Source organism: Emydura macquarii, unplaced genomic scaffold (assembly GCF_026122565.2).
Source record: "Emydura macquarii macquarii isolate MOO-44397 ecotype Brisbane River unplaced genomic scaffold, CSIRO-AGI_Emac_v2 contig_306, whole genome shotgun sequence".
Taxonomy (NCBI): Eukaryota; Metazoa; Chordata; order Testudines; family Chelidae; genus Emydura; species Emydura macquarii.
In genome coordinates, this window is record NW_027130443.1 from 2,333,149 (window position 1) to 2,359,016 (window position 25,868).

At 56.8% G+C, this 25,868-nt stretch overlaps 1 protein-coding gene across 1 annotated transcript; it reads right to left on the bottom strand.

Annotated features, from left to right (window-relative positions):
• Positions 1 to 724: 724 nt before the first annotated feature.
• Positions 725 to 24,531, bottom strand: TMPRSS9 (transmembrane serine protease 9). The gene is made up of 18 exons (XM_067554026.1): positions 24,412 to 24,531; positions 22,796 to 22,923; positions 21,030 to 21,097; positions 20,321 to 20,508; positions 19,121 to 19,134; positions 18,481 to 18,610; positions 13,941 to 14,112; positions 13,326 to 13,600; positions 12,624 to 12,760; positions 10,714 to 11,041; positions 9,577 to 9,748; positions 7,550 to 7,821; positions 5,508 to 5,644; positions 4,288 to 4,657; positions 2,979 to 3,150; positions 2,206 to 2,471; positions 1,622 to 1,758; positions 725 to 1,112 (listed from the first exon to the last, which is right to left on the bottom strand). The coding sequence occupies exons 1-18, from the start codon at positions 24,413 to 24,415 to the stop codon at positions 951 to 953; spliced, it is 3,132 nt and encodes a 1,043-aa protein (XP_067410127.1). The 5' UTR covers positions 24,416 to 24,531; the 3' UTR covers positions 725 to 950.
• Between the last annotated feature and the right edge of the window lie 1,337 nt (positions 24,532 to 25,868).

A 25,868-nucleotide genomic window follows, 5' to 3' on the forward strand; every position in this document is an offset into this window, starting at 1 on the left:
TTACCAGGGATGGGGGAGACAAGTCCTTGTTCCATGTCAGGAAGAGCAGGGATGTAAAAACAGGTCTCCCCACCCCAGCAGGGGTTGCTTTGCCTCCATGGCTTTTCATGAGGAAGGGCCGAGCTATCCTGGGCATTCAACAGCAGGAGAGGGCTCGCAGCTGAGAATGCCCAGTGAAGACGGGCCACCTTACGTCTGAGGGGCTGGACTTATCCCATCCCACTGTGCCTTGGCTGGCACAGGCATCTCCCTGCATGCTGGCACCTGAGAACCCCTTAGGCACGTGACTCTCCCCCTGCAGCTTGGAGCTGTGAAGCCCCCGGGGCAGCAGGGTGCCTGTCAGTTACTACCCTTGGCAATCCCCATGTTCCTTTGTGTACTCCTCTCTCTGTCCCTAGCGTAGCGCCTGAGGTGGGCTGGGGGCAGGGGCTGAGGGCCAGGTCTAGGCTGGGGCTTCTGCATGTGAGGGGTGTGCGAGGAATGGGTCTCGGGTGCCCGAGCTGTGGCACAATATGTGGGTTGGGTTTATCGCTGGCAGCCCAGCTCTGAAACCCCAGGGCAGAGGCTGTGCACGGGGCAGGGTGTGCAAGCAGTGCTCTGCAAGGACCTCGCTGCATTAGCACCGGGTGTAAATCACCTCTTTGGAGCTGGCTGTTCCCCGGCCGCTGCAGGGATGGTGCGGCCTGGCCTTCACACACACTGCGCTGGCAGGGGCTTGGGTGAAACAGGCCAGATTTATTTACAGGAGAGACTGTCTAGAACTGCACCGTTCTATGCAAGCTGAGCTGTGGCTGACGCCCAGTGTTCAGCTGCACCTGCCGTTTGGCACAGGGCCGCCTTCACCCCTCGGTCGCGTGAAGGAGAGTATGCGGGCAACGGAAGCAGCCCTCCAGGCTCGCTGGCTGCCGCGTCACCCCGCGCTTCTCCTTCCCTGAGTGCAAAATGCAGCTTCACAGCTTGAGGTTCTGCCTGATCCAGCCCCGGATGGCCGTGACTTTGGTGTAAACGCCAGGGAAGTACGGCCTTGCGCAGCCATAGCCCCAGCTTGTGATTCCAGCTAGAAACCACCGCCCTGAGGGTTCCTTGCAGGCCAGGGGGCCACCTGCATCGCCCTGTGGAAAGAGGGAGAGCAGCCAGTATCAGGACGGGACCCCAGCAGCCCTCACCAGGCTGGGGCCACCCCATCACTGCCTGCTGCTTGTAGGTGCTCGGCAGCCGGTTCCTGAGAGAGTCACCTGCTCAGGCCCCCCCCCCCCCCCGCTCCCTGCTGGTGGTGCTGCCCTGCACCTGTGCTTGCGTACACAGGCTGTGGCCTGAGATTAGTGGTCTCGTGTGGGGAGTGATGACGGCATGAAACACAGGGCTGTCAGCAGAGGGAGGGTAGGGGTGGCACAATGCCTCTTCCCTTGCCTGCCTCTGCTGGGGGCCAACCGGGTGATGCTGGACCAGCTGGGGAGCAGTGGGGGGAGGGAGATCACATACCAAGCAGTCATTGGGGGTGAGGACTCCAGCTAGGCCGTGGTGAAGCAAGCAGCAGCCCAGCAAGGGAGAGGTTGGGCTGGAGGGAAGTTTCAGCCCCGCTAGCCCAGCTCTAGGGCTCCTTGGGCCGGCCCGTGCTCACCGAGCAGCTGTCGACGGCGCCCTGCGGGAAGCCGGCGCACACCATCCTACTGCTGATCTGGATGGGGTAGAACTTCTTGCAGGCCTGGTCGCCGATCACGTTTACCGCTGCCTTTTGCAGGTGCTTGGACATGAGGCCTGCAGAGGGCAAAGGTCACCGTCAGCCTGTGCACCTGCCCCTGGCGCTAGGGGGCAGTGTGGGGGTTAGAGAGTCGGGTGTCCTGCGGTGCCTGGCTGCAGCGTGGGGCACCCAGGCTACGGGCCTGGCTCCTGTGGCTCGCGGGTGAGGCCCTGTGTTGGGGAAGGCTGGGCTCTCTCCCTGCCGCAGCGGGCGTGCGCTGTGCAGCTGGATCTGCGGCACAGGCTGTGGAGCGCTGGCCAGAGGGGTACGGCGGGCGGGGGCAGTACGGGTGTCTGCTGGTGAGGTGTGGGTGTTGGCTGGAGGCATGGCATGTTGCACAGTGCAAACAGCGGCCAGCAGGGGCACGCGGTGCATGCCTTCGCTCCATGTACAGGTGGCCACGGTTCTAGGCGTGCACGGCCTACTGGGTCCAGCCAGGTTCTGCCCGCGTCCCCGGGCCATACCTCCTTCCTTGGTGGCGCCCCAGCCTGTGATGAAGCACCGGGCCCCCTCCCTGAAGACGTGGGAGTTGTCTGGGAGGCAGATGGGCTTGATGGCGCTGGTGAACCGCACAGACGTGGCCAGCTCCAGCAGCGCCACGTCGTAATCCAGCGTGTAGACGTTGTAGAACGGGTGCTTGTAGATGCGGAAGATTTTCTCCACCCTCCCATCCATGCCACTCAGGAAGGGTGTCCCCAGAAAGGCCACCCACATCTTGGGGTCACTGTAGCTGCAGTGTGGGCGATAGCAGTAGGGCTGGTTAGGGGGCAGGCTCAGCACAGCTGGCAGAGGGGGCCCCTTTTCTGCAGGCGCGTGGGGCTGGCATATGCCAGAGCAGTGTTTGCTGAGCCCAGCGAGGAAGCGTTTGCCCAGCCTTGAGCTCGGGGAGGGCCCAGCAGCAGGCCGTGCTCCCAGCTTTCTGCCCCTTGCCCGGGGTTTCAATGGCAGTGCCCCCATAACTAGCACTCAGTGGCCCAGCCTCTGGGGCCATCGCTGTGGTGGTGGGGCTCTGACCCTGGGCAGAGGTGCTGGTGTGGCAGCCTAGAGCCTCCCCCAGGGCACCATGTGCCAAGGGTCTGAGCTGGAGCCAGGCAGGGTGCGTGTGGGGTGGTGGACGGGGAGGAGAGAGGCAGGGAGGATGAGGACATGTGGAGGAAGGGCTGGGCCGGCGCCAGTCAGAGGCTGAGCCAGAGGAGGGCTGGGTTGGGCCAGGCCGCGGGGGCCCCGTCTCACTTACACATCGAAGCAGTGAGCTGCTGAGAGCAGCCACTTGTCGGCAATGAGGACAGCCCCGCACTTGTGCTCCTTCCGCCGCAGCCAGAGGCTGACCTGCCAGGGCCACTCACCCCGGGCCACTCCGCTGCCACCCACTATCTTACTGGAGGCCAAAGCAGGGGTCATGCCACAATCTGAGACAGACGGAGAAGGCAGTGGCTGGTTAAGCGGACATGGGTCTCTGAGCTCCCTCCCTGCCCCACAATGGGGAAGGCTCCTGGGCGAGATGTGGGCAAAGAGCTAGGGAGGGTAGCCCACAGCAGTACCACTGCAGGGCCCATGGGGCTACCCCAGATGTCCGTGGGGAGGCCAGGGGAGTGGGAGAGCGGCTGTGGGGAAGGACGGACCTGGGTCTGGCAGATATGGAGTGACCTGGTTTTGCTGGGGACCCTGGTGGAAAGGACCCAATGGCTGTCATGGAGGGGTTGGGTTTGATGGATCGGGGGGTGCTCCCCGCCCAGACAGGCTGCACTGTCAGGAGAGGGGCCATGCGGCAGGTCGTGTCATAGATTGGTACACTTTGGGTGGGGCTGGGCCTGCAGCCCCCTGAGGAGCAGAGACTGACTCAGGGGGGTGGGATGGAAGCCGGGGGGCTCCAAGGTTCAGGCTGGCTGGCAGAAGCAGCATGGTGCCAGGTGGCAGAGCCAGGAGGGGACAGCTCGGTTGGGCTGTGGGGGTTGTGGGGTGGGGCAGACACACTGGGGAGAGGGGAACTAGGTAGGGCTGAGCAGGAGGCCCTGCCCAGGTTGCCTGGTCCCCACTGCCAGCCCTCCCCACTGCCTGGTCCCACTGGCTGGGCTGGGCTGGGCAGGGGGGACCAGGCCGGCTGCGCAGTGGGGAGGGCCGGGCAGGGAGGCGAGGCCCAGAGGCCAGGCAGAAGCAGGCCCCATGTGGGCCAGGCAGCACTCACTGCAGTTGCGCTCGTCGGAGCCGTTGCTGCAGTCAGCGACGCCGTCGCACTCCGGGTTCGCTTTCCCAATGCAGATCTTGCTGGAGCACTTGAAGGTGAGGCTGGTACAGGGCACCACTGGAGGGCGATAACCCACAGCTCACTCAGCACGGGGCAAGTGGGGCCTGTCCAACCTGGGCTGGATTGTTCCCTGCGAGGGCGTCTGCCTGGTGAGGTGCACCCCCCACTCCACTGGTGCAATGGGGGTGCCCCCTCTCCCCACCCGGTGCCTGCCATGCAGTGTAGGCACTTCCCCCCTCCTCTCGTGACTGATGTGTGATGAGGTCCCCCCCACATTCACAGGCACCCCTGAGTCTGTTACCTGGGAGCTGGCTGGGCCTGGCAGCCCCTGTTGTCTTTGGAGCAGCAGTGGTGGTTTTCCGGGTGGTGGCAGCTGGCTTGGTGGTGGTTTTGCTGGCTGGGCTGCTGGCTGCCTTGCTGGTGCTGGACTGAGCTGTGGAACGGCTCATGGTGGAGGCCCTGGCAGTTGCTGGGCTGGGCGTGGTGCCTGCTCCAGAGTTGAGGTCGGGCTTGGATGAGATGGTGTCCAGGATCCAGTCCTGGAGCTTGGTTATTCTGGAGTACACCCCCGGCCTCTTAGCCTGGGCACAGCCAATCCCCCAGCTCACGACTCCGGCCAGGTAGAACAGGCCTGGGGTCTCCTCACAGGCCAGCGGGCCGCCCGAGTCCCCCTGGGGAGAAGGCAGGCAGTGACAGCTCAGTACCCCTGAGGGAACTGCTCAAACAGAGGAAACGCCAGGCCAGGCAGGCCCAGGACAGGGTGTGCTCTCTCTGGCAGTGGCTAGTGCCAGTTGCTGCAGAGAAACAGACAAGAAACTGTGCACTGGACAATTGTGGAGTCTCCCGCCTGTAGGGGGAATTTCACCCAGCCCCTCAAGGTCCGCTCGTGCCCTGAAGCACCCAGCCCCACTCGCCCCATCTAGTGCAACTGTGCACACTTTCTTTAGCTAATTCAGTGGCCAGCTGTGTTTAGAATCTGATCCTCTGGGCCTCACTGATATCCTGTGGCAATGAGTTCCACAGGGTAACTGTAAAACTGTATTTCCTGTTCTGAGTTTTCAGTGCACTGCCCGTCTCTTGTACTGATCAGCCCCTGGTTCTCCTGTCAGCTCATTTACCTGCCTTCTGGCACTCATCATTTCTACATGTCTCCAGGAAGCAGTTACAGTCTCTCTAGACACCCCTCTGGCCTGCCATTAGGGGTAGGCAGGCCTTTTGTCCCTGGAATCTTGAACATCCTTGCAGAGCAGCTGGATCTTGGTTTAGGTCACTTACTAAAGTGCATGGAGCTTCATTTACCTTCCCTAAGACAGCAAAGGGCTGAGCTGCCCTAGCCAATCCTGGCAGATGGACTGTCCTTCTCACCTGGGCGTGTAGATCTTGCTTATGGCAGCCCATGGACAAAACCTCTGGAAGAACCATAGTTGCTGCAGAGTCTGTCCCCGCCTTCCCCACGGGCTCTCGGCAGCTCTCTGGGTTCTTTCCGGGGTGGGAGAGAGTCAAGAATCCCAAGGTTCTTACCTGGCATGAGTCAACCTTCCCCTCCAGGAAGCCTGCACAGATCATCCTGTCGGTAAGGGAGAAGTTGTAGAGGACATTGCAGGTCTTCTGGTCAATGATGCCGACAGACGCTTTCTGCAGGCTCTCAGGCTTGGTGACTGCATGAAAACAAAGGGCTTAGCAAGCACGGGGATGGGAGGTGAAGGGGCGCTAATGCCCACTTGCTCAGGGCAGTCAAAGTGTAGATACAGCTCTGATACAGAGGGGCAGCCCAGATTGCAGAAGGCCACACAGCGCAGCAGAGGCCACTCCGATCCTGCTGGGACTCAGCCTCTGCTGACTGTGTTTCCTTCCAGAAAAGGTTCAGCCCTTGGGTTACGCTGCCAGCCTAGCTCTTGGTGGTGTTCAGTGCCCCCGTGCTGGAGCCAGGCACTGGTGCAGTCAGAGCCCAGTGGATGTGGAAGCAGGGTCTGAATGCCATCTAGTGCTGAGCTGGGGGACAAGACCACAGGAGCAGGCCAGGTGTGCATAGACACGCCCGGGGAGTGGCAGCCTGAGCTGCAATGCCAAAGTGATCCCTTTGGGCTGGTTCGGGGTTACAGACACTCGAGGACTGACTGCAGGGAAAGGAAATGCCGTTCTCCTGCTTGGGCGAGCAAAGGGCGGTAGCACTGTGCTCCATAAGGGCAAGCTGTCACCCTCGACTGACCTCACTGCTAAGCAGGGCTAGGGCTGCCAAAACCCAGCAAAGATGAGAGCGGAGAGGAGCCCGGAGTTTTTACCGGCGGGGCAAGGAGTTCTAAACACCATGAGACCCTCTCTGCTCCGGGGTTTCAGGGTGGAGCAGGTTGGACTCAACTGAGAGTCCTTAGTTCTGTGCAGTGATTCCTGGAGTTGAAATCACTGCGGAAGAGGTCGAGGGGCTGGGGTGGGGCCAGTGGTGCGGTGAAGGACAATGAAGAGGCTCCCTGCAACCCAGCGACATCGCTGAGAACTGGCCCAAGTCAGGGAACTTCCGACGGGGCATCGCCGAGTGTCGGTGAGCAGCAGCGGCGATAGCAGCAGCCGCGGTGGCCGCACGTGGCCAGCGGCAGCAGGAGCAGAGGCATTGCTTGGCATCCCCCTTGCAGGGCTGGGAGGTGGACCCAGGCGAATGCACCTTTGAACTCGGGGTCTTCACTGACTCGGGGCAGCCAGCTGGGCGGGGGTGTGGCGGGGGGAAGGGAAGTGGTGTGTTCCAAGGACGTGTCTGGGGGCAGCTGAGGCGAAGGACAATGTGGGGTGGGTGTTTGCTGCTGGTCGTGTGCTTTTGCTGGTGGGCATAGTGTTTCCCCAGTGAATGCTGGGCTCCCTTTCTCTGTTAGCGGCAGGTTCCTGCACAGACTCAGTGCTGGCGAGTGGGGAAGCGCCCGGGCTGGTGGTAGGTTTCTGAGATTACGGGGATGGTGGGCGGGGCGAGGGGGCTGGAGCCGGTTCTGTTTTGTATTGTTAAGAGGAGCCCTTGGGTGTGGAACCCGGCCCGTGTCTCTGCCTCTTTCGCCTGACAGAAGGGTTCCAGATGTTTAACTTTTGCTAGTGCCCAAGGTCTTGGAAACCTCCTTCTATGTCCCCTGCTTAGCAGGGCACTAGGACATAGACACAGTGCCTGCCCCTCCTGAGTGTCTGTCCCCCAGGTCCAGTCGCAGCTGTGAGCTCTGGGGCGGGCCCGCGTCTGTGTCACTGGGTAGCCCTGGCGTTCTCTTGGACCGTTGCAATGTGCAGACAGGCACTGCTCCCACACTTCACAGGGGCAAGGGCCACTTGCCCTGGGCTCCGGGCAGGCTGCCGGCTCCCTTACCTCGCTTCCTGGCGGCCCCTCTGCAGGCGCATTTTCAGTGGGGCGCTGCCTCTGCCCTAATTCTCTCCCTTGGGTCCCTGAGCTCTTGTTGATTCCTGGCTCTCTGCTGGACAACCCGCTTCTCCAGCCTCCTTCACATTCCCCTGGCCTGTTTGGCTTGGGTGGATTTTGCTGCCCTGTCTCTCTCGGTTTCAGAGCAAACAAATGGACAAATCACATCACTCACTGTTGCCTTCTCTGACATTTCCCCATCCAGAAATCATGCACTTCTTGCCAACGGGAAACTTCTGCACAGCTAGCGGGAGGCACACGGGCTGGATGTACTTGCTGAAACGTAGGGGGCTGGCCAGCTGCAGCACCGCCACGTCGAAGTCCAGCAGGAGGGGGTTGTAGGAGGGGTGCTGCACCACTTTCTTGATGCTGACCGTCACTGCGTGGCCGTCTGCTCCCGTTAAGGACGTGGTTCCTAGGTGGGCTTTCAGATATTCCAGCTTCGTACTGCAAGTTCACAGCGCCCCCCACCACAGACACACCCTGTGAATTCTGAACATTTAACGCTCAAGCAGCTTCTGCGGTCAATAGGTTTCAGGGCCCGCGATGAGCCCTGCTGCAGGGACAGAACCTTGCTGGTTAATGCGCTCTTGTGAAAGGAGGATCTTGCTTTTAAAAGACTCCCCTTGGTTAGAGAGCGGCACAGCTCTCACCGTTCCAATCAGCAATTCCATTACAAGGCTGAGGAGCATCAGCCTGAAGGTTCCTGCAGCTTCCCTCCCATAAGAGCCACAGCTGGGGCCTGAGAGCTGCCCCTCAGAGCTGCCACTAACAAGAACTTGCCGGAGCTCACTGGTCAAAGCCCCCGACATCCTTTTCTAAAGCAGCTGGTGGGGTCACTCTTGCCACATCCTGAGACGCAGGCACAGAGGAAGGGCCAGCCTGGATCATTCCGAGGGCCATCCAACCCATGTCCTGTCTCTGACAATGGCCAGCACCTGGTGCGTCAGAGGAAGGTGCAAGAAACCCACAGTGGCAGATACAGCGTGATCTGCCCCCCAGGAGAGTCTCATCCTAACCCTGACAGAGACTGGCTTAAACCCTGAAGCACAAGGTTTCATTTCCCTCCAATACTCTGGTTTGCATTAACTGTTGTATCTCGGCGTGTGTTTGTTACCCAGGATATAAAAGTTCAATCCCGCTTTAACTCTAACTCAGTTCTTGACCTCAGTGACATCCTGTGGCTGTGAGTTCCACAGTCTAATTTTGTGTGTTTAGGGCCGGGGTAAAAGCATTTCCTTTCATTGGGTTTTAATTTGTACTTTTCAGTCACAAGGAGACTCCTCTTGTCCTTGTGCTGGGAGACAGGGAGAACAGAGGCTCCTGATCTATCTTCTTTACACTGTTCGTTATTAGATAGCCTCTTATCCTGTCCCTCCTTACAACCTGCTCTCTAAGATAAACAGTCCCAGTCTCTTCAATCTCTGAGCATATGAGAGTTTTCCCAGAGCCCCTAATCATTTTTGCTGCCCTTGTCTGAATCCTTTCCAGTTCTGTCATACCCTTTTTGCAATGGGGTGACCAGTGCAGCACAGCATTTCCAGTTGGGGCCACACCATGGATGTTTACAATGGCATTATAATCTTTTCTGCGTTATTCTGCATCACATTTCTTATGCAGCCTAACATCTTGTTGGCTCTTAGGACCACAGCTGCACATTGAGCAGTGGGTTACACTGAGCTGTCTGCCAGGGTGCTCAGGCCCCTTTGCTGAGCTGATATGGTTCATTTCGAACCCTGTAAGGTGCAGGCGTAGTTTACGTGTTTTCCGCCAACGTGCATTACGTTAATTTAGCCACATGGGACTTCACCTGCCATTGGGTTGCCCGTTCATCTAACTTGGTTTGATCTCTCATGTCCTCTCTGGTCCTGACTCCCTTCACTAACTTTGTGTCATCTGCAAATTTTAATAGCTCACTGCTCACCCTCCTTCTGCCTCATTGCTCAATATATTGAAACACCTCGGACCCAGTACAGTGCCTTGTAGCACCTGCTGTTCACCATCTGCCATGGGGAGCACTGGGGATTGATTCCTGCTCTGCTTCTGACCCATGCCTGTACTTTGCCTCTCACCCCGTGACTGCTCAGTAACAAAAGCTCACTGAGTTGTTAAGCAGCCTCTGGTGGTGCCGTGTGGCCAGGACTGGGGAAACTGGAACAACACCACAACATACAGAGCTTTCAAGAGGAGATGGTCTCTTACTGATTGAAGCAGTGAGCTGCCGACAGCAACCAGCGCTCCCCAATGACCGTGGCCCCACAGAAGTGCCTCGATCCCTCCTTCAGGCTGACCTGCCAGGGGATCTCTCCTTTGGAAGCCTCGATGCCTCCCACGATCTTGCTGGGTTTCGAAAGCCCAGGTCGCCTGCCGCACTCTGAGCAGAAGCCAAAGCACAAGCCTTCAGTGCATTCCTCCGCCTCGGGGGTGAGCAAGCAGGGAGCCCAGAGCCCTGTTGGCAAGGGATGGCTCAGCGCCAAGTCAGGGACATTTATCTAAGCTCCTTCCTGCCAAACTTGCTGTTTCCACGAACAGGTGCCCCCCTCCCACCGGAGGGGCCTCGGCACGGCCACCCCTGCCTATTGCGTGGTCACCTCCACTGCTTCCGCCTGCTCTCATCAGGACCTTCTCGCCTCTCCTTTCTCAGCGGCAGTGTGCTGGGAAGGGGCGCCGAGTCCCTGGGGCCTGCAGCTCCCGGGACCCTGATCCCCACGGTCCCGGGAGGGAAGTCGCTGCACCAAATGCCCTAAAGTGGAGGAAGACCCAAAATCTGCCTCCTCCATTAGAGCCCGTTTCAGGGCTTCCTGAGAGCCAGGAGTCACGTGATCTGACAAATGCAGGCTGTCTCAGGAGCTTGCCCTCCTCCCTGGCCTGCGTGGATTGTGTGTGGCTGCAGGATGCAGAAGGAGCCTTTGAACTGCCAGGAGATCTGAGTGGCAAAGGACAGCGAAGACATTGGGGGCAAGCACAGCCACTCCTCCCTCAGCCACTGCGCTTGGGGGCACTGAGATCATTCCTGGGTTTCCTCAGGGGTTAAGGGCTGGCAAGATCCCAATTCACCTGCAGCTTCACGCTGCGACGGGCCTGACCTTCAGAGTACGAGGCATGCACAAAACTGCCTGTTCAGCTGAACCCACAAGTGCAACTGGCCGGCTAAAGCACCGAGATGCCAGGGACGGCTACTCTAGAGCGGGCAGCTCGGGCGTGGGGCTCGGGGATCAGAGCACTTCCCAGCAGAGGCTGCACTTTGTGTTTGTGGGTCACGTGGCCACACTGGACACACAACAGAAAAGGCGGATGATGGTTCTAACCAGGCAGACCGACCCACCCAGCACATAGCACCTTGAGGTTGGGAAGCAGTAGCCGGCTTGCTAGCAGAGGGGGCTGGTGAGGTGGAGGACACAGGTCTGTGTTTGCTTGTGGTGCTGTTGCTGATCCCCTGGGTGGTGGCAGCATCGCTGTTTGTGCTGGACAGCGTCATTGGGACGGTGAAGGCGGCGGGTGTGGGGAAGGTGGAGATAGCGTCAAGGATCCAGTCTCGGAGTTGGGTCACTCGGGCATAGACCCCAGGCCGCTTGGCTTCAGCACATCCAATTCCCCAGCTCACGATACCTGCCAGGAAAAACTTGCCAGATGGCTCTTCGCAAACCAAGGGGCCCCCAGAGTCACCCTGCAAGAGAAAATCCAGACCAAGAGCGTGCTTCACTGGAGTCAGGGGTCAACTCTAAATCCCCCTGCCGTTATGCTTCGCTCTCCGCCTAAATGGGTGTGCAGTGTAGCTGTGCGCTGTGCAAGAGTTGCTGCGTCCCACCCCACAGCTGGCTGCATTGCAGAGGTGGGTGAAGGATCCCAGATCTGTGATGTCTTTTGGGATCTGTCCGGATGAAATGTGCTAAGTGACTATAACTAATGGAGGCACCTAATTGAGGAGTGGCCCAGCTACTAGCATATCACACGCCAGCCTTAAATCTGACACCTTGCTGCACATCAGGGAGGAAATGACCTTCCCAGTGACCTCCAGCGCCTAATGGTCTTAATGAGACTGACCATCAAGGCGTGGGTCAACCTTCACTTTCCTCACTGGGCCCACTGCTCCTCTGTGCTAGTGGTTGTTACTCATTCGGGCTGCCGGAGGCGTTCCTGATCACGGAGTGCTGATGCCAGGAGACCAGGTTTCCTCGCTTTGCACCAGGCTTCCAGAGTTGATCGTTGACTTTGCTATCACAAAGCCATAACGATGGCCCTGCGCTGTGACGGCTGGGCAGCCGCCTGCGATGCCACCCGTGGGGTCAGGATGACTTCAGGTGGGAAATAAGCATCTGGAGCGGTCGAGCAAATAAGGCCATGTCCACACGTATAGCGCTGCAGCGGCGCAGCTGAGCGACCACAGCGCTCTCTGCTGGCGGGAGAGCTCTCCAGGGGCGTAAAACAGGCACAGAGAGGTTAGCTGATTTGCTCAAGGACACATAGTAAAAATCAGTTGCAGAGCCAGGAGCAAAACCCAGGAGCCCTGACTCTGTGTCCTGCTCTAGCTACTGGCAGATATATCCCTGCCTTGGGTTTGTGTGACAGAAGCGAGCTCTGCCATGGCCCATCCCGGGCAGCAGCAGACAGGACCGGAGTAACCCAGCAGTGGGCACTAGGCAGACAGACTCCGGGGCCCAACCTTCTCACAGGAACAACAACAAGGAGCTGATGGGAATAATCATTTGCACTCGCTCCGACATACCCAGAGGCGGCTCAGGCTGACCTGTCACCTTAGGCAAAACTCTCTGTCTCCCCCTTCGTGCCCCAGAACAGAGGTTCTCAGTCAGCGTCTCCCTGGGGGGGACCTGGGACTTTCTGAGGGGCGGAGCGGTTCTGTGGTTTGTGGCAGGAAGGGCAGGGGCCTAGCGCCAGATTGCAGTGCCACTCACTCCAGGTTGGCCCAGCCGCCTCCCACCCTGACCAAAGGGCGGCAGAACCAAAGGTGCGGGAGAGGCATTGCAGCCTTTTGGGGCTCTGCCCGGGAATGTGGGCCCTAGGCCCACGCCTCGTTTGCCTGTGTGTTCAGCCGGCCCTTGCGGAGGAGGGCGCCCCTGCCTGCTCAGAGCTCACCCCGGTGGGGGCGGACAGATACATCTGGCGAGTGTCACAAGAGCCAGAGCCTTCAGCTGCGCAGGGGCTGTGAGTGCGACTTGTAGGGAACGCGCCCTGGCCCTGCCCGCACCTCTGGCAAGGGCTGCCTGGCGCCAAGAGAGGCCCTGCCTCACCTGGCAGGAGTCGATCTTCCCCTCCAGGTAGCCGGCACACAGCATCCTGTCGGTGAGGGTGTGGCTGTACAGGCTGGCGCACAGGGCCTGGTCCAGCAGCTCCACTGTTGCCTTCTGCAAGGTCTCTGGTTTCACCACTCGTGGGCAGAGACAAAGCAATAAATTCCATCTGCCCATTGGCCCCTCCTGCCTGCAGAATCAGCTCCACACCGGCCATGGGCTGAGACACTGGCCTGGGAGCTGCCAGCACGGCATCCACCTACCACAGCCCCATGGACGGGAGGACGGTGGAACCTGCCGGTGCTTCTGCACAACAAAATGCCGCCCAACCCTCGGCCCTGCTCACGTGTGTCCCCTCCCTCCCCCAGCCCGTCTCGGGGTGTGTCCCCTCCCTCCCCTGGCCCTTCTCACGTTCCCCTGCACCCCCTGTCCCTTCTCAGGGTATGCCTCCCCCCTCCAGAGTTCTCCCCCACCCATAGCCCTCTCCCCCCAGTCCATCTCAGGGTCCCCCCAGCCCTTCTTGGGGTGTGCTTCCTCCCTTCACCTCCCACCTCAGGGTTCTCCCCACTCCCAGCCCTTCTCGGGGGGTGTCTCCTCCCTCCCCACCTCAGCCCTTCTCAGGAGTCCCCACCTTCCCCCGCCGTTCTTGGGTGCCCCGGGTTGCACCTTGTCTCCCGCCCTAAGGACGGCGGTATTGCTTACAGAAGTCTTCCCTGAGGTAGCCCCAGCCAGAGATGAGGCACTTCCTGCCGGGCGGGAAGCGGTGCCCAGGGCGCGGCAGGCACGCAGGCTGGATGTACTTGTTAAAGGGCACGGGGCTGTCGAGCTCCAGCACAGCCACGTCGAAGTCTGCGGTGTCGGTGTTGTAGGAGGGGTGTGGGATAATGCGGCCCACGCCGGCTTTCACCGTGCTGCTGTCTGAGCCGCTGAGGGAGATGGTTCCCATGTAGGCGGCCCAGACGGCCGGGTCCTGGAACCTGAAAGGCACAGAGGCAGGGACATGCGTGACCCTCTCCAGCCCGTCCCCGCACAGGCGCTGTGTGTGTGACAGGTGGGGCATGGAGATAGCAGTGGCTGCTGGGCCTTGACCCGAGCTGAGCCGCAGCCCCCTCCGTGTCCCGGGGCCCTGGCCTCGGGGCTCAGCGTCAGCGTGGTGTGACAGGTGCCAGGCTCAGAATGGCTGGTGTGGGGCCATGGCCCTAGGCCAGTAGGGCAGGAATCAGGATCCCAGCTGAGATGGGCCAGTGTCTCACTGGCTATGGCGCTAGAGGGACCCATGGGAAAGGGATCAGGGAAGGTGCCACAGCAGAGCCGTACTCATTGAAGCAGTGAGCAGCAGACACCAGCCACTTCTCCGTGAGGATAGTTGCGCCACAGAAGTGTTCGTTGTTCTCCCTCAGGCTGACTTGCCACGGGAACTCCCCTCGAGCGGCCTCGGCACCTCCCACGATCCTGTGGGCTGTCTGCATGGCGGGGCGGCTCCCACAGGCTGAAAGGCAGAAGAGACCTTGTGTGAGCTCCGCCAACGCCCCCGCTCAAGCCAATGTCGCAGACAGAGCCAGGCAGGTGCAGCCTTTGCTGGGGGGGTGGGGAGGGAGTCATTTCAGCTGAGCGTTCGCCGGTGGCTGTGGTGCCGCCTGCTGAATGCCCCAGAGCGTGAGGCCACTGCTGGGAATGCCACAGATGGAGCAGATTGTAAATTACTTTTGGAGTACGTCTATGAGGACATGGGACTGATGAGGACCCACGCAGTGGGGACAGACAAGGACCCACAGAATGGGGACGGGCGAGGACCCACGCAGAGGGACACGTGAGTCGTGAAGTTTCCTCACCAGAAACCAATGTTAATTCCTCTCATCCAATCAGGGAATGTGGGACCTAGAACATACTACATCCCCTTGGGCCAAGCTGGTAGAGGGAATGTCCAGTTTCTTTGAGGTGGATTTGGAGGAAGACGTAGTCTCATACTTATGGGAGTGCTTCCTACTCTCCTGACTAGGCCCCGCCATGGGGGTGGTTCCGCTGGCACCGGAGTTGGATGTACTAGCAGCAGGAAGCATGCTCCTTGCTGATTCAGGCCGATGTACAGGGGGTTCCCCAGCCTGCGTCCAGTTGTGGTCTCATAGCCATCTCCATGAGACACTTCCGGAGATGAAGTACTTGACCTTCTTGGGTACGGCTGGGGAAAGACTGACAGACACTGCACCCAGCCGAGATGTGAGGTCCCAAGCCGTAGAAGTAGCGTTTGTGGGTCGTTGTTGACTGAGAAGGATCGTGGACAGGAGGCACAGAGTTTGGAGCCCAGAATTCTGGGCATAGTCCGGTACCCAAACAGGATATGTGGGGAGAGGGATGGGGAAAATCTCTATTCTAAACTGTTAAAACTAGTAAACTACTAAATCTAGGAAAGAAATAAAATTATGAAAACTATGACTAAAACTGGTAAAAGTATGTGCAATTAAAAGCATTCGAGCTGCGTCATAGAGAAGGACACTAAAGGTTCCTACCCAAACCATGTGGCGGTGAGAAAGAAATGGAAACACAGTTGGTCTGGCCCCACCTTTATCACCTCAGACAGAAGCACAAGGTGAATCAGGGTGTGTGCACGGACCAACAGACACTACCTTCAAATTTGCCAACTCCGTGCTCATGGCGCACATGCGTAACAGACAGCGGAATACAAGCAGGATCATGACTTGAAGAAGTCAGGCTTACGAGCCTGTATTTGCCATGATTACCTTTGGAGCATTACATTAGCTACCCCGAGTCATTGGGTCCAGAGGCTGGTTTAAGCAATAAGTTACATACCACAGTTAGTAGTTCTGCAGTTTCATATTTGCATTTCTTCAGAACTCTTGGGTGATACCAGCTGCTACCAGTGACTATTACTGTTTAATTTACCAAACCGTTTCAAAGCCTCCTCTACAGACACCTCAATCTGGGACACCTCCTCAGATTTATCTCCTAAAAAGAATGTCTTGGGTGGGGGGATCTCCCTCACACCCTCTGCAGTGAAGACCAGTGCAAATAATTCATTTAGATTGTCCGCAGTGAGCTTGTCTTCCTTTAGTGCTTCCTTTAGCACTTTGACCATCCAGTGGCCCCACTGACTCTTGGGAAGGCTTCCTGCTTCTCATGTACCTAACACTTTTTTGCTGTTGATTACTGTGTCCTTAGCTAGTTGCGCTTCAAATTCTTTCCTGGCCTGCCTAATTATACCTTACACTTGACTTGTCAGAGGTTATGTTCCTTTTTTATTTTCCTCACTACGATTTGACTTCCAGTTTCTGAAGGCTAAATTTTTGCCTCTAACTGCCTCTTTTCTGCTGTTTAGCCATGATGACATTTTTTTGGTTCTCTTGCTGTTTTTTTTAATTTGGGGTATACATTTAGGATGTTAAATTTAATTACATTACAGTTGCTGTTACCAAACACGTCACCTATATTCACCTCTTGGACCAGACCCTACTTAGGACTAAATCACGAATTGCCTCTCGTTTTGTGGATTCCAGGACAAGCTACTCCAAGAAGCAGTCATTAATGGTGTCTAGAAATTTATCTCTGCATCCCTTCCTGAGGTGATATGTATCCAGTCAATATGGGGACAGTTGAAATCCCTCTTTATTATTGCATTTTCTGATTTTTAGTCTCCCTGAATATTTTACAATCACCATCACCATCCTGTTCAGGTGGTCAGTAATATATTCCCACTGCTATACTCTTATTACTCAAGCATGGAATTTCTATCTATAGAGACTCTATGGTACTGTTTGATTCATTAAAGTTTTTTACTTTATTTGATTCTAGGCTTTCTTTCATATGTAGTGCCATTCTCCCCACTCGCATGACCTAGTGTGTCGTCCCTAAATGTTTTATATCCTGCTATTACTCTGTCCCATTGATTTTTCTCTTTGCACCAAGTTTCCACGATGCCTATTGTATCAATAGCCTCGTTTAATACCAGGCACTCTAGTTCACCCATCTCACTATTTAGACTTCTAGCACTTGTACAGAAGCACTTGTACATTTTGTCACTATTCACTTGCTCGCCTTCGTGTGTTACATTTAAATGGGACTCGTTTACATTTGACTGTCCTCACTAGCTCCCACCTCTACTTTGCCAACCTCTTTCCTATCCTCTTTGCTAGGATATAGAGGTTCTCTTTTAATAAACTTGTTCCTAAGGTATGTCTCCACCTGAACCATGTGTTTCTCCACATCTGTTGGCTTTCCCCCAGCCCTTAGTTCAAAAACTCCTCTACAACCTTTTTAATTTTACGTGCAGCAATCTGATTCTGTTCTGGTTTAGCTGGAGCCAGGCTCCTCCTTCCCCAAAAGGTTCCCCAGTTCTTAATAAATCTAAATCCCTCTTCCCAACACCATCATCTCGTCCACGCATCGAGACCTTGCAGTTCTGCCGGTCTAATGGCCCTGTGTACAGAACTGGGAACATTTCAGAGAATGCTTCCATGGAGCTCCTGGACTGTAATCTCACCTAGCAGCCTAATATTGTCCTCCAGGACCTCTCTCCTGTCCTTCCCTATGTCACTGGTACCAACATGTACCATGATCGCTGGCTTCTCCCCAGCACTGCACATCTGTCTATCTAGATGTCTCGAGAGATCCGCAGCCTTCACACCTGGCAGACAATTTGCCATGCAGTTCTCCTGGTCATCACAAACCCAACTCTCTATTTTTCTAATAACTGAATCCTCCATTAATATTGTCTGGCTCTTTCTAATAACTGGGGTCCCCTCACCTGCAGGGGTCCCCTCAGTGTGAGAGGAGACCTCGACATCAGCTGGAAAGAGGGTGCCTATTACAGGATTGTTTCCCTCCACCCCAACTTGATGTTCTCCTTCCCCAAGACTTTCATCCTCCTTATCAGCACAGAGTCTGTCAGACTGGGACTGGGGCTGCTCTGCTGTGTCCTGGAAAGTCTCCTCTGTGTACCCCTCTGTCCCTTCGCTCCTCCAGTTTAGCCACTCTGCTCTTAAGAGCCTGTACTGCATCTCTGAGGGCCAGGAGCTCCTTGCACCGCACGCACACTTATGCCACTTGCCGACAAGGCAGGTAATCTGCCATGCTGCATTCAGTGCAATAGCCTGGACAGCCCCTCCCTGCCCACTGCTGCTGGACGTCTGCCTGCAGAGTTCACTGACTGAATCACTAGCTGTGAATTTGTTGCCGTGCTCCAGGCACTAGTGACTCATCATCTGCGTGGCCTGGCATTTGTAATGACCGTCAGCCCCAGTGCAGGGTGCTGGGTCACCTCTGGAGAAAGGCTTCTTTATCTAGCTCTGGGACAAGGACATCCTGGGCACTGGCTGGGCCAGGATCCTGCAAAATTGCCCGCCAGAGTGCATCAGCCCTGCCTGCAGGGGCCAGCTCCAGGCTGAGCGGGGCCTTCATGCTCCGTGGTCCCAGCCAGTCCTGGCTTTCCCCACTGACAGTCAACAAGGGCCCACAAGACCAGTGGGCCAGGTTGTGTTTGCGCTGGGGACGCAGGGAGCTGGGCCATCTACATTAACCTTGGCGAAAGACAAGTGTGCGGCATGGATTCTTCTTGTGCGCTGCCTGCTCCTGCCCTCGGCCTGCCAGGCCTCTGCCCTTCGTGCCTGGAGACAGCACTGGCACTAGGCTATGAACCATCCACCATCGGCTGCTTCAAGGCAGCTTTCTCCAAGGAGGAACAATTAGTAACTCCTCCTGATTAAGCAGCTGGTGCAGATCTGCCCAGGGACCCACCCAATTCCTGGACTTCCTGTGTCATCACTAGCGGCCTGACAAACATGCCGGCAGTTCCCACTGGCCAGGCATGCCCCCCAGCACAGACCGCCCGGTGCGAGAGACCTACCGCAGCCTGCCTCATCGGAGCCATCGGAGCAGTCAGCCCGGCCGTCACACTCAGGATTCTCCTTCCACACACACTGGCTGTTCTGACAAGCAAATGCATGTCCAGGGCACCTGCCTGCAGGGACAGGAGGGTGGTGGTTAACCTGGCCCCTCCACGCTCAGCAGTCACCCACAGCCCCCTGCCAGAGAGGGGACTGCAGACCTAAAGTCTCCCACCTGCAGGGCCCCATCTCCTGGTGCAGGATTCATTCTCAGCTCACTCTGCAGAGAACAAAGCACGGCGCTGGCGGCAGTGGCTGGGCGCCTGCCCGAACGGACGGGGAGAAAGTCCGGGACTTTGGAGAATGGAACGGAAGTGTCTCTGGGCAAACCGGCTTCCCAGCCCTTCCCCGTTGCTAATGGTAACTGCGCAAAAGGCCCATCCCTCAGTCTCTTCCCCTGCAGCCACAGGGGACGCTGTCCCAGCACACGCGGGTGTGAGCCCGATGGGGCCGAAGGGAGTGGCTTTTACACCAGGGCTGGCCTGTTGTGATTGCAGGTGCATTTTGGTAGCTGAACCAGGGCTGGATCTGTGCCAAGACCCTGGACAAAGTTCAGCCTCCAGACCCGGATCAGGACTGGAGCATCACAGGCAGCGCCATCTCTGTAACTGGGCCTGGGCTGGGATCCCTGGCTCAGGGACCAGAGGAGAGGAGAGACACCAGCTGCACTGTGCATGGACATGAATTATGGATGGGCCAAACCATGTGACAAACTCAGACTAAATCTGCAACGTCGGCAGGCGTCAACGCCAACCTCAACAGCAGGCAGGAGCAGGGGGATGGCTCCGGGAATCCTGACTGTGAGCACAGCTGGATCCTCCAGGGTGATCCCACTGCTCCTGGCTGCAGGAGGATGCAGGCCCGCGGGAAGGGGCGGGCAAGGCACCGTTCCAGGGAGCGCTCATACCTGATTTCAGTCCGATTCTGTACGGAGATGCCTTGCTCGGCCCTGTAACACAGCGGAGAGACGGGGAGGGTGAGAAGATGCCATATTCTAGGGTTACAAATCTGGGTATATTCCAGAGTGGGGGCTTTGAATGTGTGCTCAGGGGAGGCCTGCTCCACTGTGTGGCAATTGCTCTGCTCCAAGTGCAGGCTAGCCAGGTGTTGTGTGTCCTACCAGCCCCGCCTGCCAGGCTCCTCCTCTCATTCCCTCCCCAACAGATGCTGGAGGGGGAGCTGAGCACCCCGGGGCAGGAGCGTTGCTGAGGTAACCCTGTGCGTGCTCCGTGTCGTGTGCAGCTCCCTGCTCTGTGCTGTGACTGACATAGAGTGGAGAAGACTGGCAGAATGAGATGGAGAAGGAGACCAGCCGTACCCCGCAGATCCCACAGGACTGGTGAGCAGTAGGGAGGGAGCAAACAAAGTGGGAGAAACAAGCTCCACAGCACTCTGCAGCACCGAGCACATCCTGCCCTTCTCCCAGCGCCATGGAGTAGGTCTCCCAGACTGGACCCTGAGCAGTCTCTGGCTGAGCTAGTGATTGTAGCCCTGCAGCCTCCTGTGCACAAGGGGTACATGACACGCTGTTAGTCAATCCATTGGAGCCAACCAGAGCTGGCGTCTCCCCGTTTGGGGCGCGGTGCGTTTCTGTGAAGCCAATGGGCAGGGAGATTGAATTGGGCTTTAAAAACTAAACTAGACGAAGCTAAAGCCCGGAGGTGATTGGTCTAGTCCAGAAAATTGTTTGTGGCTTTGCTAAGTGCAGCCCTTGCTTGTTATCAGCCTTTACTCAGGTTACTTCTCTCTGGCAATAGGCCCTGCCTGAGGCGGCAACCTCTCCTGCCTCTTGGCAGGGACAGGCGGGCTTACCTGTGAGAGAGGCTGAGGCAATGGTCCCGTAGGCGGCCAGGGGGATGCCCTGCTCGCTCAGTGCTGCAGCCAGCCCGCGTCTGAGGGCCTCTTCCTCCACGCTGGAGCTCAAAGACCGGGCAGCCTGAGGGCTGAAGCGTAGGCGGACATGGACAATCACACTGGAGTTGCCAATCCTGTTGGACGAGAAGACTTGAGCACATTTCCTCAGGACAATGGAAAGATGAGCTGTGAACACAGCCTGTCCTCCCTCCACCCGCCTCTGGCCCCACACCACAGTGCTCCCAGGGGAGTCCGCGGGTCGATGGAAACCTGTTTGCTCAGTAATGACACGTCAGGGTTTCCACACTGATTCTGGGCTGTCTCTTGCTTTAAAAAGATGAATGAAAAATATTGATAATCAAATCTTTTATCAAAAAATGTTATTGAAAAACTGATCCACTCGCTTAACCACATCTTTTGTTTTACCAAAAAATTCAGTTTTTGTCACAAAAACCACGACAACCATTTTAATCACATTTTTTATAAGGATTAAAAAAAAACTTCCAAACATTTTTTGCAATAAGAGAAAATTTGCAGACTTTTTTTTCCAGACTTTTTTCCCAAAGCTCTTGCCCAGAAGTAAATCCAGGCCAGACTCATGGATCCCGGTGCCCTGTGGCTGGCTGTAGGAGGTGACAGAGCAGCACACACTCACCTGTACTGCAGGACAGTGCAGCCAACACAGCTCCCTTCCAGCGGGGAGCCCTGGAAGCTGGATAGAAACTACAAGGCAAGAAGAGTGAGGACGGCAATCAGTGGCTCAGAATTTCTTTAAGCAAAAAATCCTGGGGAGGAGAGACTAGGACCGGAAAATCTTGGGGAGTTGCTTCTGAGAAGCGAGTGAGTTCCTGAGCCCCCACCCATGCCCTGGACAATTTAACTCCTCTTCAGCAGACTGTTTTCACAAAGCTGTTTTTCCAGCTGTGCTGATACGAGAAGTGGAACCACCCGGGGCATGCACTGTCAATCCCTGTGGAGCCATCCCTACTGCAGCTGCTGGCCCCGGTATCTGGCCAACCTATGGGCAGTGTCCTGCCCCATCCCCGAGAGGGGACACAAGCTGCTGGAAGCACGGTGCAGCTGGTAGGCCATCGGGGGGGAGCCGTGGTGCAGGAGCCAGCTCCACAAGAGCAGCAAGGAGTCGCTGCGCTGGTCACCCCACTACCCAGTGCGCTCACTCGGGTTTGGGCCTCCATCGACGAACCTTAGCGTCACTGGGAGCCTGGTGCATGCGGCTGCAATGCCATTCGCTCAGTTTTGGCCCCACTGGCCCCCCTGTCATGATGGATGTGCCAGGGGCCACAGCTGAGTGGGGGGGGCGGCAGCATTGCTCCTCCCCATCACTGCTAATGACATGTGCCTTGCATAACACGTATGGCTGGGGGCGTCACTGGACCCACCACCTCGCCTGCCCCCTGACAGCTGGGCTGGGCCTACTGGGCGTTTAGCCAAGTGCCCTTAGCTTTGATGAGGCATTTTCCACACACACACACACACCCCCCCCCCCCCCCCCCCCCCCTGCTCCTGTCCTCATTCTCTGTGTTTGCTTGTCTCAGTGCCATTGCCCTCCTACTTGTGCAGTTATAGCAGGATGCCATGAGCGTGGCAGCATCACCATCCCCATTTCTCCAGCAGAATCATTTGCCTCCCCTCTCTGCTGCGTCCCACCATCTCTCCTCCGCAGGGCAGGAACCCAAGCATGTGCCAGTTGGCGCAGAACTTCCCAGCCCACAACAGCAGGAGGTTGGTTGAGGTCAGCCCCTCCCAGCCCTTTCCCACTTGCAATGAATGCTGCGTCCTGTTGCCGAGGAGATTGCCTGCTCGGGCTGTAGCTGTTTCACTTCTGCTGCCTAGTGTATTTCCCAGAGTAGGAGGTTCCTGTGGTTTTGAGCATCTCTGAAGCATGGACTCCTCTGCCACCATCACTCATTGGGTCATCTTAGATAGATGTTAGTGGCAGGGCCTCTCGGGGACCCCCGGCCAATGTCAGAGGAACACCCCACTCCTTGTACCATTTTCCTTTTTCTTCTAATCCCACGCCCCCATTTCACGGCCACTGCATCCTTTGGGCTGAGGAAATCAGGCTGGGACTGCCTTTGGAGCTCTGGTGTCTCTTACAGTCCTGTCTGATGAGAGATTCCCAGCCTTCCTGGCAGCCCTGCTTCCTGCTGAGTTGACGTCAGGGGGCTGGAACAATATGCTTAGTGGCGGTGCTGAGAGCCATTGAACCAAACTGTAAACCCTATCTAGGATGGAAACCACGGCAAGCCAGGGGCTGCAGCAACCCCCCCCGCACCCCGAGTTCCAGCACCCATGGTTGAGGCCACAGCTATGCAATACACAGGCAGCTGGGACATTCATTTCAAGCTGAGTGTTTAGCCCGTTGGTGGTTCTGGTCACACGTGGGAGATTCCAACTCACCAGCCTTTCCAGAGCAGGGGTCAGTGTCCTGGAGTAGTGGGAGTTCTCCCTCTGCAAACTGCTGTCATATGCGATCCCTCTCAGCTCCACCGTGTGCTCAAAGCTGAGCTCCTGTGCCAAGCAATAAGCTGCAGACAGAAGGCAACAGTTCCACAAGGGAGACGAGTGAAGGGGGCCTGGAGGTTGACAACAGCTAGGGGCCAGGGGCAGCTTCTAGGCTTTGGAAACCACCCATTTTAAAAACCAGATTCTCTGTCTCGGCTCCTCATGGTGCCTCTTCGATTGTGTGCTATCCCTATGGCACATATCTCCCCTCATTTCCCGTTAGCATCATGGACGGTCCGTGCACACAGGAAGAGCAAAGTGCCAGAGATGGGATTCCCTGCGTGGCTTCACCAGGCGAGTTCTGCCCTGAACCTTCATCTAATTTGAATTTCAGAAGTGTGGCGTTTTATTAGTGTGGGGGGAGCCCAGCTGCTCGAAGGGGCGACACAGCGAGGGGCCCAGGCACAGTGCAGTTTAGTTCACTGAAAAACATTAGTGGACACTCTCAGTAACCGCGGCGCTAGTCACGTGACAGGATCTCAGCCAACTGGATGGTGGTTAACAACTGTGATAAATCTCTTGCTGTCGGGAGAATCAGAGCATGAAAAAGAAATCAAGAGGCAGCCATAAATAGTATTTATTTGTCGCCCGAGGGCTGCTTTTCTCTCCCTGCAGGGGAAGGAAATATTCAGTGGAGTCTGGAGCCCCGTTCTCAGTCCCAGGGTCACAGCTCCCTTCGAATGACAGAACTGGCCCCGATACAGCAAACAAGTCGGGCAGCTGCAGCCTGGGGACCTGCTCACTGAGCACAGAACCAGCTTGTTGGGTGATCAAGCCCTGCTGAGCGGGGAAGCTTTTCAGCGAGCTCTCCCGCAGCTCTGGGCTGGAGACTCAGCACTGAACTGTCATGCTGAGGGTGTGGATTTGCGGCAGCATTTGGGTGCCGAGGTGGCTTGGGAGGGGTCAGGTGGCAAAGGAGCAGAGGGAGGGAGCCCCAGGCGGAAGAGAGAGCACTTAGAAGGTGGTGTGTAAAGGGCTGTGGGAGTTGGGGACAGAAGGACCATCTTGGGATAGACCTCCCTAGACAGTGGGAGAAGGAACTGGAGGAAAGAGAGTGGGGCAGAGTCAGGGGTGGGGTCGTGCAGGACCTTGGAGGTAAAGATGAGAGACTGAAATGATACATAAGGTGAGAGGAGGCCACGCCCCCTCACTGAGGGGCGCGGGAGGGGTTTACTGTTTTGTGTCCTCAGCAGAAGACTTCCCCTTTCTCCCTGTTATTTCTTCTACCTCTCCTTGTCCCCCTGTGATGGCAGCCATCCTTGGCCAGCGAGCACCGGCTGGGAGCTCATCAGTGCCTTGCTTGGCTGTTGAGAAAGGAAGCTCCCTCCCATCCAGCTCTCATGCATTCAGTGAAGGTCGGGAGAAGTATCTATCCCCTGGCTGAGTATCTGAGCTGACACCAAACTTCCAGCCTTTGGAGGTTCACCTGCCACAGGTGAACAAACCTATTCACAGACAGTTTTTCCTTAGTAGCTTATAAAGAGTAAGAACAGATCCAACGGCAAACTTACCCATGAGAATGCCCAGGGAAAGGACAACAAAGCCACCCACGAGTATAGCCGCGATGGTTACCTTACAGCACGTGCCGTGTGCTGCCCATCTCACCCTCTCTGTGTCTGGCTCTGGCTTTAGAGCTGCGTCCGTTTGTTCCATGCTTTCAGAACAACTCTACTGGTGACCTGGGTGTTCAAAAAGAAGGGGAGGAGGGGCGTGTTGGAGTCAAGTGTAAGATCTCAGAGACGTTCACCTCAAGAAGCCCAACTCCTATGTTCCCAGCAGGGCGAGCAGCACAAACACACAAGGGCTCAGCATAGATCAGGCTCACAGGGTCTGAGGCGTTAACCACTCCGGTCACCTCGCTGGCCAGACACCGGTGGCCAGTGCCATTGTTTCCCTGTGATGTTGCAGTGATTAGAGAGGGAGACCCCTCAATGCAACAAAACCCCAAACGGAAAACAAACCCAAACGTTTGGCTAACTCCTTTGACCTGCCATATTGCATGGGTATGTGCTCTGGGCGTTAGCTTCCAGTGTTGATGGCAGTGGAATGGATGCAACACTAGGCAAAAGATCTTCTTGGGAGGCAAGATTTCCAAATAGCCTGGAAAGCTCATGGCAACGTGTGCCGGGGAGGTTTCTAGACCAGGTTTTTGCAGACCCAGGATGTTCAGATAGTTCAGCTAAGAAGCCACAAGTTTGGGGTCTTCACTGAACCAACTCCCAAAGGTGCTTGAGGTTCACTCCTTGCTATATGGACCCACTTGTGTTTCCTGCTATGGCCTTGCTGTTATCGTCATGTTTTGGTCAGATAATTCCCTGGCCCCCCTCTCTTCTCACGCTAGTTCAGGGGCAGCTCTGCTCTGAAAAGTGACTTTGCAAACACTGGGCTCTGAGGGGCGTGCTGGGCTCTTTCTGCCTCAGTCATCACCTGCAAAAGAGACTCGGCAATCAGACAATGTTGCTAACACTCCTGCTGATGCTGCCCAGCTCACGCTCTCCTAGCTGGGCTGTCTCTGCAGAGCTAACAGGGGTCCAAAGGGCACAGAGAGTTTGTCTATTCTGAGGTCGGGGCCAGCCTTACACAGGGCCTCTTCAGAGTAGCACACAGCCTATGTTCCTCATCTGCACATGGCTCCGAGCCTGTGAGAGCAGCTGGCACACAACTGACTGTCCTCCGCAGTTGTTGGCCAGCTGTGCCATTAACATAGCACTCTACAGGGCTGACTGCCCTGTTAATGTCCAGGGCCGCACTGGCATTAGGCGAGTTAGCCATGGTTACCAGCTCATCTCAAAGCTGGTTCTGAGCGTTGGCACTTTAGCAACGACACAGAGGACCTGGGTTGTTCTCGCTCTCTCTCATTTCTCACGTGTGTTTATTAAAGCATCTTAGGGAACTGTGTCTGTATCTCCTCTCACCTTGACTAACTGGATGCCTTTCTGATTTGGATGCTGGTCTAAAAGATCTGTTA

Bases quoted from the DNA above. Each gene is read 5' to 3' on its own strand.
- TMPRSS9 (XM_067554026.1), bottom strand. The intron at 20,509-21,029 runs GTGAGTGTGTGC...CTCGTCCAACAG, and splicing joins TGCACTGTCCTGCAGTACAG to GATTGGCAACTCCAGTGTGA. The intron at 14,113-18,480 runs GTAGGTCTCTCG...TCTGCCTTTCAG, and splicing joins CTCCGATGAGGCAGGCTGCG to CCTGTGGGAGCCGCCCCGCC.